General features: G+C 43.8%; 1 protein-coding gene across 1 annotated transcript in view; it reads right to left on the reverse strand.

Annotated features, from left to right (window-relative positions):
• KDM5B (lysine (K)-specific demethylase 5B) overlaps nt 1-16,966 on the reverse strand; it is a 46,140-nt gene that overhangs the window by 20,330 nt on the left and 8,844 nt on the right. The window contains exons 5-14 of the mRNA XM_010831123.1: nt 13,326-13,460; nt 11,465-11,561; nt 10,201-10,310; nt 8,376-8,534; nt 7,804-7,923; nt 5,702-5,860; nt 5,084-5,265; nt 3,800-3,962; nt 999-1,118; nt 2-157 (exon numbers count right to left, since the gene is read on the reverse strand). Coding sequence (XP_010829425.1) covers nt 2-157; nt 999-1,118; nt 3,800-3,962; nt 5,084-5,265; nt 5,702-5,860; nt 7,804-7,923; nt 8,376-8,534; nt 10,201-10,310; nt 11,465-11,561; nt 13,326-13,460 — 1,401 coding nt within the window. The remainder of the gene's footprint in view (nt 1; nt 158-998; nt 1,119-3,799; nt 3,963-5,083; nt 5,266-5,701; nt 5,861-7,803; nt 7,924-8,375; nt 8,535-10,200; nt 10,311-11,464; nt 11,562-13,325; nt 13,461-16,966) is intronic.

The raw sequence follows: 16,966 nt of genomic DNA on the forward strand, positions 1-16,966 counted from the left end.
CAATCATGATGGCCATGTCTTTCTGAACAGTTGAGGCCACTACAACATCTAGGACATCCGCCTTGGAAGCCATCTTGCAGATCATCTCGTCGTGGGAGAACACGCAGTAGCGGTGGAGCAGACGGTAATGCTCCACACACTGCCGGCCTAAGGGCAGCTGCGCCAAAAGAAGGGAAGACACGTGATGTGCAGAAGGAGACACCTTCCTGTTTCCAAAGACCCCTGACTTTTATTACCAAACAAACAAATATCACATCTCGGGTTATCGCCCGTATCATACATCAACCCTACAACTAGACTCAAAGAAGCCTCGGACCTTTTAAAATCTTTGCACCTCAAAGATCTGGCTATTAGGGACCTTAATTATAACAGGGTTTAAAAACCCAAACTATTACTGAGACATTACTGTCTACAACAATGTAGAATTTAATCAGAAATATGAATCTTCACATTTCCTGAAGCAACTGTGTGAAACTGGTGTGGTTAACCTACTTCAGAGAGCAAAAATGCTCTAAAAACTATTATTACTGTACAGAAAATAATTAGAGGTGAGTAGTACTGTTTTTATTAAAAAGCACTGAAACAAGGTTACAATTTATTAGCTTTAACACCACACTCACTTAAAACTAGACAGCTCTTTTTAAGTAAATGAAAAGTATTAATACTAATATAAAAAAATTCAATTTACAACCATCTAAAATCAAGTATCATTAAAAATTACTGTGTTTGGATAATTTAAGTCAGTGTACAGTCTTCAGACTGGAAATGTTTGTTGTTAGTTTGCAATGAGATATGAGCTTCAAGCAAAACATAACTCAACAGACTCTTCACCAGGCCCTGGGTTCACACTGCGGGCTAGCGCCTTCTCTTGCTGGAAGGTATACAACTGGCGGACCTGCCATCTCAGCAGCAACTGGTTTAAGCAACTAGAAAGTATAACCCACTTCTGCAGGAAAAACAATACATGTCAAAAGGCTCACTAGGTCATAATCACACACCCAATCAACAGTGCAGAAGTTAACGGCCTCAGCAAAATTGAAACCTTGATTGAAACCGCTGTGGTAGGCTCTTGGAAACGTGATCACAAACTCCCCAGCACACTGATTGGTTCGGTAAACCTAAGGAGACAAAAATTGGAGATTTTCAGTGACATTTCTCATGAAAGACACTCTGGGCACAGAGAATCAGATGATTTTCCAGAAAGGGCAGGCAAACAAGTGTGGTGGGTATTACCTAGAGATACTTGTTTCTGCCACAAGATGGAGTGGTTACTCAGACTTCCAGGTGTGTAAGTATCTCAAGAGAAAACAGCTTACACCACAACAATCTGGCTATATCCAGGATCAGGACACACCCTTCTAAATAGTATCATACCGAAAGAGGATCTCCTACCACCCATTAAAGAAATTCCACTCTATTTCAAGGATCTCGTTCCATATAGAACTCTTCCTGATTTGGGCCTCAAACTTAACCCCCACCAATTCCTCTTTTCCAACTGTTCTCACCCAAAAAACACCCGAACTGTTCTAGGTACTAAATCATCATGCTGAACCAATTATTATGTAATAACAACATCAGGGGCTTCCCAGGTGGCACAGTGGTAAAAAAAAATCCTGCCTGCCAATGGAGGAGACACACCTTTGATCCCTGGGTTGGGAAGATCCCCTGGAGAAGGAAATGGCAACCCACTCCAGTATTCCTGCCTAGGAAATCCCATAGACAGAGGAGCCTGGTGGGCTACAATCCATGGGGTTGCAGAGATGGACACGACTGAGCCTGCACACCTACGCCTCCACCAGTGGTTCTCCAAAATGTACTTCCCAGACCAATAGCAGCAACATCAACCGGGAACTTGTTTGGAAATGCAAGTTCTTGAGCATCAGCCAGGCCGGCCATGAGGACAAGCAGTTTCTGGCTGAGGCCCAGCCCTATGCTGCAACATGCTCTTAGGGCTCCAACAGGCACAGTGTGAAGACCACTAACCACCACACAATCCTGTCACCAGGACTGCCTCCTCCCTCCCCAACTCTGTGCCACGTACACTACACTTCTTCAGAGCCCCACACCTGGGCCTAAACGCCCTCATGAGCCCTTTCCAGTTCTCCAGAGGTGACACCCTTGTCAAACCACACCACCCTTCCATTGTCTGTGTAAACATTATCTGTCTTTTCTCTTAAATTGTGAGTCCCTAAAATGCACAATTTCATTCATCTGCCTCTCTGGATCCAGAGTCTAGCCCCATATGGTTTACTCGATTATTAAAGAACTGGGCTGGAGGTCTCTTCTAAAGCCAGCTACCAGCTCATCCCAGTGCTTAAAATTCCTTCACAGTAAAGAGTTTGCCTGCAATGCGGGAGACCTGGGTTCGATCCCTGGGTTGGGAAGATCCTCTGGAGAAGGAAACGGCAACCCACTCCAGTATTCTTGCCTGAAGAATTCCATGGACAGAGGAGCCTGGTGGGCTATAGTCCGTGGGGTCACGAAGAGTTGGACATGACTGAGTGGACTAACTTTTGCTTTTTTTTTTTTCTTTTCAAAACAAATCAGAAAGGTCCATCAATGTGGGGTGGGGAAATCAATATGGAAAATGCCAACAATGAGGTGATGGTGATGTTTTGATGGCTACTGGTCCTTATTTTCTAAGCTTTGGGCCATGAATATTTCATGATCCTTCAAGGAAAAGTCCTCTCCATCTGCCCCACTTACTAGCTTGTGAACCCAAAAGCATAAAACGAGATCATGAGATCAAGAATTCCACTTAACACTGTAAATGTATCATTCACACTGGCTTGAGCTAACTAAGGTGGATTCTCCGACTTTATACATTTCAGTCTGGCCTCCCAAAGTGTCTCCCAAGTTTCCACTGAGAGGAAGTCAGTAAACAACAGTGTCACTTTGCACAGAAGCCTCAGAGGAAAAAGCGTCCAGCACCTTTCAGTCTAGAGTGGGCACCCTGAGATCCAAGCTCAAGACCGTGAAATACATTCTCTCTTAAAATAAGCTTAATTAGGAGTGGTGGGGAGAGTGTTTAAGATCCACCAGGAAGTCACCATATCAGTTCACCATTCAAAATCAAGGTCGTGTATATGTGATAAACTATTTTCTAAAGTAGGAATGGTGTATGAAAGATTCAGACACACAAGTTTAGATCTAATTTATAACAGAACCTAGCCATTTCCACAGTGAAAGTGAAAGTCGCTCAGTCATGTATGACTCTTTGTGACCCCATGGACAGTCCATGGAGTTCTCTAGGCCAGAATACTGGAGTGGGTAGCCTTTCCCTTCTTCAGGGGATCCTCCCAACCCAGGGATCGAACCCAGGTCTCCCATATTGCAGGCAGATTCTTTACCAGCTGAGCCACAAGGGAAGCCCAAGAATACTTAAGTGGTTAGTAACACAGTAACTAATTTATATGAACAACACTCATTTTCTAAGGCTTTTGTTTTGCTGCTTTGAAGAGCTCAAGTTACAAACTAAGTGATAGTTTAGAAAGCAGGAATGGTGATGGTGCACAGCCTAGGAATATACTATGAACTGAACACTGGAGAGGAAGGGAGGGGACGGCCTCGCACTTCCTATGGCAAAATGAGGGTGCTCCACAAGTCATCAGCTGTAACAAACCAGCTTTTTTCACAGTGTTTTGAGGATCCAGTCCCACTGGCTTAATGCAATATTGTATGAAACTACACCACACAGTTATTTCTACACAACCAAATCAGCTGCATAAAGTCTCGGGCAATAGGGAGAAAGAGAAGTGGGAGTTAAGTCTGGGTGGCAGGAGGATTGACCCAAACATACAGGCACTTCGTGAGTCATCAGGGTGTTGGGGTTCATGATGGTGACAAGCTGGTGGAGAAGGTCGGGCTGGGAGATGAAGAGCTCTGGGGCCAGCTTCTTCATCACGGTCTCCAGCTGCTCAGCAGCGTACCCGGGAACGCCGTACCACGTCTTTGGCTCACCCCTAAAGCAGCAAAGGCAGAGCAATCTCAAAAAACACAGGATATTTCAGCAGCTTCTTACAAAATCAACCAGCAAATATCAATGCAAACAAAATGGTTCACCAGTTTCTATTTTTAAGATCTTGCTTTCTAAGGCAGTGTTCACACTGAAGAAATATCACCAAGTATCACCAGAAATATGATCTGAACACAGTGATGCACTTTGCCTCTTCAAGTATAAAGTCTAAACACGGGAATTCCACCTGAGGCCCCCTTTCCTCCCATTTTACCTGACCCTTCAGAAAACATAGGGATCGAGCACTCCTGAGAATATAAGGTATCATGTGAGCCAGAGGGTAGATGATGACCCCAACTGCCGACAGCAACTAGCAAGAGAGCAGCATTCCAGGTCTTCCCTTCCCTTGTCTGCGCTGTTGGAGGAGTTAAACCAAACTCCAGGGAGGCAATCAGCACTTCTAAAGGGCTCTTGTTCTTCAAAGCACAGTAAACTGTCAACCAATTAATCTGTAACGATCTATGAGGTATGGTAAATACTGCCACTTCACAGCTGGAAGTGACTGCTTGGGGAGCAGGACTGATGCTCTGCTCATATGTGCCAACTCCTTCTCTCGTGGGACATCCTCAAAGTCCTTGTGTGAGGAGTTATATCCCACCCCCCGCCTCCCCCTACAGGCACGCGAGGAGGTGGCCCACTCCATCATGCACAGACGTCAGTCCTCGGCCAGCCCTCAGAAGCCGGTGGCTCCGAGAACCTAGAGCGACCACAGGCCCTGACCCCTGTCCCTCACCCAAGGGGGCTGCCTAGGCTGCCACTGCCACCCAATGGGAACGGTGCTCTCTAGACTTCTTGTGAGTAAAGACTTCTCTGACAGTTAGAGAAAAGCTGCCTATCTTCCCACCAAAAACTCATGTGCAAGTTCAGGGCTTCATGGACTTCCTATAGATTCTTAAGAGTTTTGTCTCAACATGTCAGGCTGCTTGTTCCAACAATAGTTAACAAAAATCTTAAGGAATAAAAACTCATTACTTTTCAGACACAGTTAAAGGGTGTGTCACAGTTAAGAGGTGGATGAGTATTCCAACCCAGCTGGCATGCTTTTCACAGGTTCTCTGGACTCCTCACCAGTGCAGGTAGTTAATTGAATAGCTCCAGTGGTCTTCAATGTGCCAACAGAAGGACGAAAAGCACATTCCCACGTACAGCCAAGGAAGCTTCATGCCGCATATGTCGGCAGTGATGTGAGCAAGAACAGACTGCTCCATCACTGGCATGTTGTTCAGATTCCAGCCACTATCAAGATACTCCTAAAAATAAGGAGATTAAAAAAGTATAAAGATTTAGCTCTAACATGCTAACAATTTGGAACTCCGCTGGTTTCAAAAAGCTGGCTGTAAATAGTCCTCAAAATTAAGAGAACGGGGGTAGCGGGGCTATTTGGGGGGAAGAGAGGAGCAGGCCATTGTGCTTACTTCCTGGATGCCCATAGGTTACTTCTGCCCAGCTTTGTGCCTTATGTAAGTGGGTACACACACACACACACGTCTGATCCCAATGCCTCAGGTTTTCTTCAGAAGGAGAAACCAAAATTACAGAATCTGAAGGCAAAGGGAGGTAAGTGATTCTCCTGTATCATCTAGGATTCTTATTTTTCAGTGGGTTCTTTCTTCATTAATTGAAACCAACCAGCTTTAAGGGCATCTGTCTCCTCCTCCAAGTCTCAGCACTCACAGCTCGGCTTACCTCCTCCTCAGGTGAGAGCTTGACTTTCCCATCTCGGACAGGGAAGCCACTGCCGAACTCCTTCGAGGCAATGTCGGCTCCATATTCCACGGTGACATCCTCTTCAATAGTGCTCACTAGTCGCCAAAATTCCTTCTCTACCAGTTCCGTGGGAACCATCTATAAACAAAACAGTGAGGAACAGAAGAAAGTGGCTTTCCGCAGCTGCTCATGGCCGTGAGCAACCTAAGTATCACAGAGTAGTAGACTGAGGAAAAACAGTCCCTAACACCCCAAAGGGCTCCCCAGGTGGGTCATTGGTAAAGAATGTGCCTGCCGACGCAGGAGACACAGGTTCAATCCCTGGGTCGGGAACATCCCCTGGAAATGGCAACCCACTCTAGTACTCTTGCCTGGAGAATCCCATGGACAGAGGAGCCTGGGCGGGCTACAGTCCATGAGGTTGCAAGAGTTGGACAAGACTTGGCACACATGCCCATGTCCCAGATGTGCCACAACTGGCCCCTCTGCAGCTCAGATGTGAACAATATCTTCTTAAAAACACTTTTATAACCATAGAGTATGAACTAAGAATTCACGCTCCTCTATCAACAACCTGGCCACCACTGTAAAAGGAGTCAAGGAAAGCAAAATGCTGAGATTTAAGAATCAGAGGTGTTTTTCTGTTTTGAGAAATCCAAAACACAACCTGGCTGACTACTGTTTGGTAACAACGGTCGGTTGGCTGTGTTTGAATGATGCTTTATCTTTTGAGATGTGTCTGATCGCATCACCTGAATCCACGTTCTCACTCTCTGCACCTGACCTGGCAGAGAGTAATGTGGGCAGCCACAAGGTAAAGATAGGCTGCCGTGATTCTGCAGCTGCAAGCTCACATGTAAAGAGCCGCCAGGAATGTAAAAGAATGCTTAGGGTCTGCTGTTCATCTGATATGAGGTCAGAGGCAGTCTCTCAAAGTCCTCATCATTTCAGTGAAATAAAAAGCCAACCACGGATAGAAGAGGCACCAGAACTGTTTTAGCAAACCTATGGAGAAATGATATGTAATACAGGAGGGCTCAAAAGAACTGAAAATTTAAAGGGAATATAACCTGAATTTATTTTTATAAGCCTGTTAAATGAGGGGCTATTTTAAGTAACAGTTAACATTAGTGATGTTAGGAGAAGCAGGTTCACACATACATTGCTGGGATCCCATAAATGATACAGCTAGATGTATCAGATGGGGAGAAAATGGGTTAATATTAAGAAAATAATCCAACTAAAGAGATGCACACAATGTCTGCTATACCACTTTATTACTAGTAAGAGAAAAAAACAACACAGCTTAAGTCTCCAGAATTATGGTAGGAACCGTTTCATTTTGGTGTACTCATTTGCTGGAATAATAAATACTGAATGAAGCATGCTTATGCTTCTAAGTGAATAAAGGAGAATTTAGAATTGTAAAGCTCACAGTGCTACTTTATGACAACGTCAGAAAAAGTGAGCAGGCCCCGGGCACAGCACATTGACTGGCACGCAGGGGTTAGTCAGTAAATGCGGTGTTTTCTTCAAACTGTGTTTGTTGAATTGAAAGGACTGCCGGTGTTTTCCTTTAATCAGTATTCTGTTACTGCTGCTGTATGATTTGTCTCGAAAAGCCTATCTTTAGAGAAATCAAATGAAATCTTAAGAGTGCATTTTAAAAGTATTGTGGAATTTTAATACTGCTGCTAAGTCACTTCAGTCGTGTCCGACTCTGTGCGATCCCACAGACGGCAGCCCACCAGGCTCCCCCGTCCCTGGGACTCTCCAGGCAAGAACACTGGAGTGGGTTGCCATTTCCTTCTCCAATGCATCAAAGTGAAAAGTGAAAGTGAAGTCGCTCAGTCGTGTCCGACTCTTTGAGACCCCATGGACTGCAGCCCACCAGGCTCCTCCGTCCATGGGATTTTCCAGGCGAGAGTACTGGAGTGGGTGCCATTGCCTTCTCCAATAAATTAAAGGTTTTATTGTGCATGAAATGACTACCAGAGTTAAGAACCAACTCAAATATCCTCAAATACACCTTCCCTCAAAGTTATTAAAACCCTAAATCAGAGCAGCACGCATGTACATACATGGACTGGCATGTTGAAGTAATCAGATTTGAATGCATCTGCCATTTCACCGAAAGTACGGAGAGTATAGTCCCTGGCCGCCTGCTCAAAGCCGAATGCTTCTTGTGGCTTACTGCATTCCTGTCAAAAAACAAAGAGAGAGGAAAAATATTTATGTATATTCATATTTACTTATAGTTCACATATATGTATATATGAAAAATCATAATTACATGTTTTATTAAAATTACTTGTGCAGTGTAATTCCACTTGTCTGGAAAATATTAACAGTGCTTATCTATTGTGAAATCATCTATATTTTAGGTTGTTCAGTTCCTAAGAATTTTTGCAAAGAGCATACAATGCTTTTTTTAAATGAGAAGTTTTAAAAGCATAGTTATTAAACCATTTCTCTGCCTCTTAGCTGACTGCATAGCTGTGCAGTCACTTCCAAGACCTCCTTTCTATTCAGGCCCACACCCCAGTTTTTATCATGAGCCTCATTATTATCAACTGCCAAATCTAAAACCCAAAGGCAAAGAAAACACATTTGAAGGAAACGCTTTATGGCCGCCTCTGCTATCACTTCTGACCTGAGCCAAACACTTAGGACACCTCCAGTCTCCCTTGGGAACGTCATGGAGCGGCGGGATCAGGCAGAAGGTGTGGTAGCTGTCATCACACCCATCGCACAGGAGAAGCCGGTCCTCGTCGCTGCCACTGCCACACAAGAGGCAGACGTACAGGTCAACCTGCAGCATGAAAACAGGCACAAACACAGGCGTGAGCCGCAGTATTGACTCTTGAGAAATTCTAAGAATGTGATGAATCTGCAGCATAATCTAGTCTCTTCAATCTGCTGCAAATGAAAATGTTTCATCCTCTGTAAGGAACATTTTAAATAAAAATGCTTCACCTTCTGTAAGAGATACTTCACAATACCCATGCATTCCCAACTGTACAGAGTAATCTTCAAGATTTCTCAATTATGTGTTTTAATTAAAGTTACTTGTTAAATATCCAGCTTGTAGTAGCTTACAGAAAGATAAGTCTTCTAGAAGAATAACATGTTAGGCAATAAATTATTCATCTAACCAAAAACAGAACTTACAAAGGAAAAGTTTAATTTTAGCATGTTAAAAGGAAACTGTTTTAATTAAGCATATCAAATTACCACTTTACATCCTAATTAGAGTGATAGTTAAGAAGCTCTCCCAAATACATAAGGACAAAACTACTTAGTCATCGCCTGCTAGAAGCTGAATACCATTTCTCCCAAATTCACATATGTTGAGTCTTAACTTCCAGCACCTCAGAATGCAACTGCATTTGGAGACAGAGTCTTAAAGAGGTCGTTAAAAAGGTCATATTTGTTTTTGTTTAGTTGCTCAGTCGTGTGCGACTCTTTTGCAATCCCATGCCTGCCAGGCTCCTCTGTTCATGGGATTTCTCAAGTAAGAACACTGGAGCACGTTGCTATTTCCTTCTCCAAGGGATCTTCCCAACCTAGGGATCAAACCCAAGTCGCTAGCATTGCAGGTGGATTATTTACCTCTGAGCCAGCAGGGAAGCCTCAAAAGGCCCTATGGATGGGCCTTAATCCAATGTGACTGGTGTCCTGATAATAAGGGGAGACTCGCACACAGACACACACAGAGGACAGCCATGCGAGGACCATCTACAAGCCAAGGACAGAGGCCTCTGGAGTAAACCAAGCCTGCAGACACCTTGATCTCAGACTTGCAGCCTCCAGAACTGTGGGAAAATCGATTTCTGTTGCTGAAGCCACTCGGTCTGTGATACTTCATTATGGCAGCCCGAGCAGACGTCTTCGTTGTAGCCAACAGAAACCTGGACTGGCTCACAAAACCACTTTTCTGATGGCTGTGTTTTCGTGGTAGGGCAGGGACAGGTATTTATGAAGAGAACATTTAACTGAGTAACGTCAAATTCCAAGATCAAAAGTACTGTTGTTAAGCTGCTGCTCCCAGGCGCTCACAAGGGGGCTGAGGTAGAAGCCTGGCTTTTTCTGTCCCCTTGAGTGAACAGCCCTGCCAGGCCCTGGCTGCCCGGGGCCCCACACTCCTTCCCCTTTCCTTCCTTGCTGGAGAACACCATCGTGATTTTCTGATCCACCTGCAGCTTACCTGGAGGCGGGTGAGTCACTTAGCAACGACTGCATAGATGGGAGCTCACCATTATTCAGTGCTAAATGGCACGGCCTCCAGAAATATGGCTGTCCTTGTCCCCAGAAGTGACTACCATCTTCATGATGCATCCGTGTTCCCTGTTTATGAGCTGACAGTACAAACCACCTCTGCAGGTCTCTTCACTGTTAGACACTGAACCAGCAGTCCTAGGTAAGGCATTAAATATTTATAAACTGGGCCATAGAAGAGTTTAAACATGTCAACTCACAGCATTGGTAGTTTTTTTAGCTCGACTCTTGGGTTTTTCCTTCTCACTTTCTGTAACACACTCTTTCTTTTCAACAGGTTCTTGCTTGACGCTGCTTTTCACGTCTTTGTCTGTAAGAGGCAGTCCAGGTTAGCACTTTCTCTGCTCTGCCTTCTTCAGCTTTCTCCCTCCTCACCACCTCCTCCCGAAGCACACACTGAATGGGTGTCCTGCAGCTCTCACCGCAGCAGCAGGGGCACCCTGAGTGACCACGCTCAAGGGCTCTGTGCTCATCACTTTATGATGAAGTGCAAACTCTCCCATCACTCAGATTCTAAGATATGAGCACTTCTGGAGATGTTGCTCAAGTCTGTACGCTTTTAATGTGGGAGGCGAAGATATGGTCTTCTTAAGACTAAGACATAACATATACAGATGAAAGGAAATTCCTCTTGTTCTTGACTATGAGACTGACAGTTCACCACCAGAGCCTTCCTCCACATTACAGATTATCCTTCCATGATCTAAGAGTACTAACCTAACTTTCTCGTTTCAAAGATGCAGACTTTTTAAAAACACTAGCTATTAACTAATGGGCTATCCTGTGTCAGGTATTGTACTAAAGCATTATTGTAGCTATCACATAATGCTTTGCATCAAATCTGTTTCAAAGACAAGAAAACTGGCATTGACAGAAGACAAGAAACATCTCTAAGGTCATACAACCAGTTAGTGGTTGAGCCAGAATCAGACTCAGATCTACGTTTTTAAAATCCCATCTATTTTCTATTACCTTGTGCTGCCTTTACACTAACACACCAACCACTAAGAAAAGTCAACTTTAATAATGTCTTCATTACTAAGTGCCTCCCTATACAGAACTTCTCTCAAGAGAGCACCAAACCTACCTTTCTGTGACTGACATCAAGCAATGGCCAGGCAGGCAGCTGTCAATTAAAACTCAGACTAAGAAAGCATGCCTGAAAGCAAGCCTGTCAGATATTCAGTCAAAGGCACCAGTGCTTCTCACAGATCACTTCTTTACAATTAATGTTACCAAACCAAAGTTCAAAGGAGCAACTAGAGACGGCTGAGACAGTCTCACCTTCTGGTCACTTCATATGTGAACAAACACAATAAGACTGTATTTCTCAGGGTGCAGCCCGATGACCAGTATGTAACCCAGTGACTAGTATGTAAAGCGGCTCCACTATTTTAACTAACAGATGAACGACTGTTTTCACTTATCTGCTCTTCCTTCCTATTCGTGGATGAACTTTCTTACCATTCTCACACTTTGGAGCTGGACATCCCATTCGACGTCTCAGGTTATGAGTTCTGGCTTCTGTTGTCTCTTCAGGTTCTATTTTAATATTCATGGCCTTAAAAAAATTTGTCATATACATGAGTATGTTCTTTAAAAAGAAAGAAATATCCTAAAATCCAATTGGAATCACAAAATCCCCATAATCTTACAAATTACCTCTATTAATAGGACATTCAAAACATAGCTCCCTTTCCCCTTAAAGGAGAGACCCCATCTTTATTATTATAATTACTTAAGGAATGAATGAGGAAACTTGTAAGTTACCAGTCTTCTCCCCTTTTAACAGGTCAAAAAAAAAATAGGGAAAAGGCAAGGGATCAGGAATGACTGATGGGAAGCATTACTATCCCTACTGGGAACCGCGTATATTTCCTCCTAGAAGCTCCTCAGTTCTCTTCTGCTCACAACTTACACTCTGTTCAGTCATCATTAAGCCAAATCCTAAACAGATACAGAAATATCATAATTTCATCCGCCTGTAAGCTTTGCTGGCTCTTCCAAAGTTTGGCTGCATTCAAGGAAAATTCAGCTTCCACAGCAATTTTCTATTAATTCCTGTAGTGAACTATCACTATAACTGCTCCCCTAACAGCACTGAGTCATGGGCTCCCTCATCAGTAAGAGCATGCAAGCCGATCACAGTCCCTAGTATTCACTAACATGCTCACACTGGTTGATAAGCAACGCCCTGTCTGCTCTGAGACACAAGTGAGGTTGTGAAGCTGTGCCCCGCGTTCATCCACACAGAATTAGGATGTCCACTGCTTCCATCACCATGATGTATCATCAAGGCAGACCTGGACATTCATAGCACTAGGCTGTCTCACACATTTCAAGATCAAGATGTACTCAAACAAGAACTCCCTTTAAGACGAATACACCTGAAGCCTGCCTGTGGGCTTCAAATAGCCATATATTCCTATTCCGAGGCACTCTCACTTCAGAAAAATGCAGTCACCCATCTTTTTCCTATCTCCAACCCACCTAAGTAAAAATAGTTCTCTTATTTACCCATTTTTTCAGAAACCAAAATGGCTGATTTTTTTCATCCTCACCAATAATTACTAAATAACCCAACTACTGATTCAGAAACCCAACTAATGCCAAGAGGCTTCCCAGTTCTAAATTGTTCGTAATATGTTAATCGCTGATTCTTCATACATGTCCATCAAGCCAGGGAAGAACCCCAAGCTTTCCCACCTTTGTGTGGGAAAAAGGTAACTGGGAAAACACTTTGCTCCCTTTCCAGGAGAAACCTCTCAGAGCAGGAGTATCTGAAAGCAAGCTGTTTTTGTTAGCCGTTCACTCCTGATCTTCCCTCCTGCTCCTCTTTATTTCACCTGTGTGTTCAATTCCCTGCCCCCTGCTGTTGCAGCACGAACGTTTGCCACAGACATACTCCTCTTCAGGAAGTCTGCCTGAAACAACTGTCACTACCTGCTTCCTAAACGCTTTGTTAAAAAAAAAAAAAAAGTTATTCTCAGTGAAAAATCTTCAACTTCACACCTACTAGCCTTAACCCCCAATAAACTCTGCCCAACATCATCAGGGTCACAATGAATGCCTATTCTTCCCAAGTCTCTGACTGTTAACCATTCAGCAGCAGACTGTCCAGGCAGCATAAACCTAGAAAGAGTTCCTCAATTCCTCGCCCCTCTAACAGTGCAATTCCTCCAAGTGAAAAAGCTAGAGTACGCACAGCATGCCTCTATGAGGTCAGCAAAGTTCAACCTATGAAGAGCACATGCATGAGAGAGTTCAGGGTCAGAGAGACACCAGCACTGGGCTCCAGGCCTGACCAAGCTCACGAGGCTCTCACCTCCGCTCTCATGCGTTTTGCTCGTCGGGCTGGGGGGCAGGTTTCCGCGGGCTGCACAGACTGCCTCTGGGGAATACCATGGGGTTTGTACTCCTTGTCCTTTGTGTCTGTGCTCAGGTTTGGCTTCTGCAGACACTGGAAATAAAACACAACTGTGCTGATGAATTTCTCCCGTTTTAATCTTAAGAGAACTTCAGTGGATTTTTGCAGGGTATATTTTACAATTACTGATGGAAATACAGGTGTGCAATTTTTACAATCTACATAAACGCAAAGACAAGTCTGCAGTTACCAACCATATACACACAGATACAGTTATAACACCTTCAACTTTTTTCCAGGAGGTGAACAGTGCTGCTTCAACTCATGTAATTGCTGACGTCATCTCCTCAGGTTACACCAGGCCACAGCAGGCGCCCATGAGCCAGTGGCAATTATCCCTGCTTACAACTTGTCAATTAACTGAAGGTCCAAATTGCTAGAAAGGCCCCTATATGTTCCCAAAATAGCTTTCCATACTTGGAATATCTCATTAAAAAAAAAAAAAAGTTTACAGCAATGAAATGTGGAATTCAGGAAGTTTTCTAAATTATGTTATGCTACCCTGTAGGTTCAAACATAACTAGCCACCTTCTGTTATCAAAAAGTTATCATTTGAATTGAGAAAATAGATCACCTGACTGTTCTCCCATATTAAGGCTTTCCTTTTCTTCAAGATATCCCTACCAAGTCTCACTCACAAGGCAAAGGTTCACAGGCAGCCCACAGCAGTAACTTTGGTTCTGGTCATACAACAGTGTCTTTTTGCTCTGATTTTTCTTTTTGGTTTGATTCTAAGCCCACTGTAAAAGGGTGATTTAATGCCAATGCGACAAAACAGTGACAACAAAATATTCCCACTGAATCTAATATGAATTTCAAGAAAATACTACTCCTTTGTAAGAGGACCTACAAACATCACAGGTAGCATTTTTAAGAGCAGTTTCCACAACGTAAGCACTGAAGGCTGTTATGTCATCCACACTCAGAGTAAGATACACTGAAGTGATAACCTTCTACAGCTTCTGCTCTGCGAGTACCATTACAACCACAGCCTCACTAACATGACTGGCTCCTTCCTCATGACATCTGCAAAAAGAATCAAGAGAAAGGGGGAACAGAAATACAGAGACACCACAGAGCAACCATCTAACACAGTCTATTTCTAACACAGAATATTATGTACTATTAACAAATACTATTACAGATTGCTGGATACTCTAAACAAGTAACAAATCTACCACTGGCGGCACAACCTATAAACATTAAATATTCTTATTCTAAGAGATCTGATCTAGAAACATCAATTCAGTTACAAGAGAATATCACCGGCATTGTGTAATTAATTAAGAGTATGTTCAGTGAAAACATGTAGATGGGAATAAAACCTGTCCACCACCTAAATTAGTCACTTTCATGTATTATATAAACTTTCTATTGAAACCTAAAAGTATGTATGATTGTGGACATATGAACTGGGCTGATTCATAGACATTTTTATTAAGTGGATGGTCAGAAATCAGAATACTATATGTGTGGTTTAGTCTCCACTAGTGTGAATAGTCCCATAATACATGGTCTGCTTGGTTGTATAAGGGCTTTGAAGAATCAAGATAAAATCAAACTCAGAAACTTTTAAGAATGTATATGAAGAGATTAATTTGTTTCAAGTGAAAGTGTTAGTTGCTCAGTCAATTCAAAACACATCTGATGTGTTTGTTTTATATTTAATGCTATCACATGTCAACTCTCAAACAAAGGTTTGCAAAACTGGGACTTAGAGGTAATTGGTATCATCACACTGTAAGGACATCATCCTCCAGAGGCAAAGCAATCCCGTAAGACATTTAGAACACGCGCGACACAAGGCTGAAGCTCTGGCCCGTGCTAGCTCATCACCGCTCACTCTCTAAAGTTTCCCGAAACTTACTTCAGGCTCGAGTTCAACAGTTCCTTCACAGAGCACTCGTCTCCCCCAGCCCTTACTAAGGGTTTATCTTTCAAGAGAATTTTTAGGTTTACAGCCTAGTTGAGAGGAAGGTGCCTAGATTAACCATACAACCCTTGCCCCCAACACATGCACAGCCTCTCCCATTATCAACATCCTCACCAGAGTGTTAGAACACTGGCTTCGCCGGATCAATCTATACTGACACATCACCCAAAGTCCACAATTCACACTGCAGGGCTCCCTCTTGGTGACGTACCTGCTCTGGGTTTGGACAAAGGTGGCGTATCACTCGGAGTGCTTTCGCTGCCCTCACAGTCTGCTGGGCTCTGCCTACTCCGCTTACCTCCGCTGCCCCCAACCCCTTGCAATCACTGATCTTTTTTCACTGTCTCCATGGTCTTGTCTTTTCTAGAATGCCACTGAGTCAGAATCATACAGTATATCCAGTCCTTCCATTAGCTTCTTTCATGTAAAGAAATGCACGTAAGCTTCCTTCTTGTCTTCTCATGGCTTGACAGCTCATTGTTTTAGGGCTGAGTAATACTCCATTGCGGAGAAGGCAATGGCACCCCACTCCAGTACTTTTGCCTGGAAAATCCTATGGACGGAGAAGCCTGTTAGGCTGCAGTGCATGGGGTCGCTAAGAGTCGAATACGACTGAGCGACTTGACTTTCACTTTTCACTTTCATGCATTGGAGAAGGAAATGGCAACCCACTCCAGTGTTCTTGCCTGGAGAATCCCAGGGACGGGGGAGCCTTGTGGGCTGCCATCTATGGGGTCGCACAGAGTCGGACATGACTGAAGCGACTTAGCAGCAGCAGCAATACTCCACTGTCTGGGTGCTTCACAATTTGTTTATCCATTCGCCTACTAAAGGATATCTTGGTTGCTTCCAATTTTTGGCAATAAAGCCGCAACTCTTTGGGTAAATACCAAGGCATGTGACTGCCAGGCTGTGTCAAACATGCTGTGACAAACAGCATGTTCCGTTCTCTGGTCACTCGTGCGCTATCCTCTATGGCGCCGGCGCCGTTCTGTGTCCCCACGAACAATGGAAAGAAGCTCCTGCTGCTCCATACTCCAGCAGAACCGGGGGCCGTCGTGTTCTGGATCCGGTCACTCTAATGATGCACAGTGGCCTCTTGTTGTTTTCCATTAAAAATATACACATTTTGATTCTCCTTTCCTCTAAGGATTATTTTTAAAACTCAGAAATGGGCACAAAATTTACACACAAAGAATGCAACATGAGAAATCAAATCAAGGTCTGTATTGGGACTTCCCTGGTGACCAGTGGTTAAAAATCTCCCTGTCAACGCAATGGACAGAAGCTTGATCCCCAGTGCAGGAAGATGGGACACGGGGCAGCTAAGCCCAAAGGCTGCAACTAACGAGCCTGCACCGAGCTCACACTCAACAAGACAGCACTCCAAGAAGGCCACACGGGGACCGGAGGGCAGCCCCACACACGGGGACCGGAGGGCAGCCCCACACATGGCAAAGAAAACCCAGCACAATCAGAAATAAGTAACTTTTTAAAAAAAGAGCTCGGGGTATAAAAAAGGGAATGCCACAGATTCATTAAAAACCTGTATCTTCAAAAATATACACTGACATGTTAAGCAGGAAAAAAGTAAGATCAATTCTGT

Source organism: Bison bison, unplaced genomic scaffold (assembly GCF_000754665.1).
Source record: "Bison bison bison isolate TAMUID 2011002044 unplaced genomic scaffold, Bison_UMD1.0 scf7180017864524, whole genome shotgun sequence".
Classification (NCBI taxonomy): Eukaryota; Metazoa; Chordata; class Mammalia; order Artiodactyla; family Bovidae; genus Bison; species Bison bison.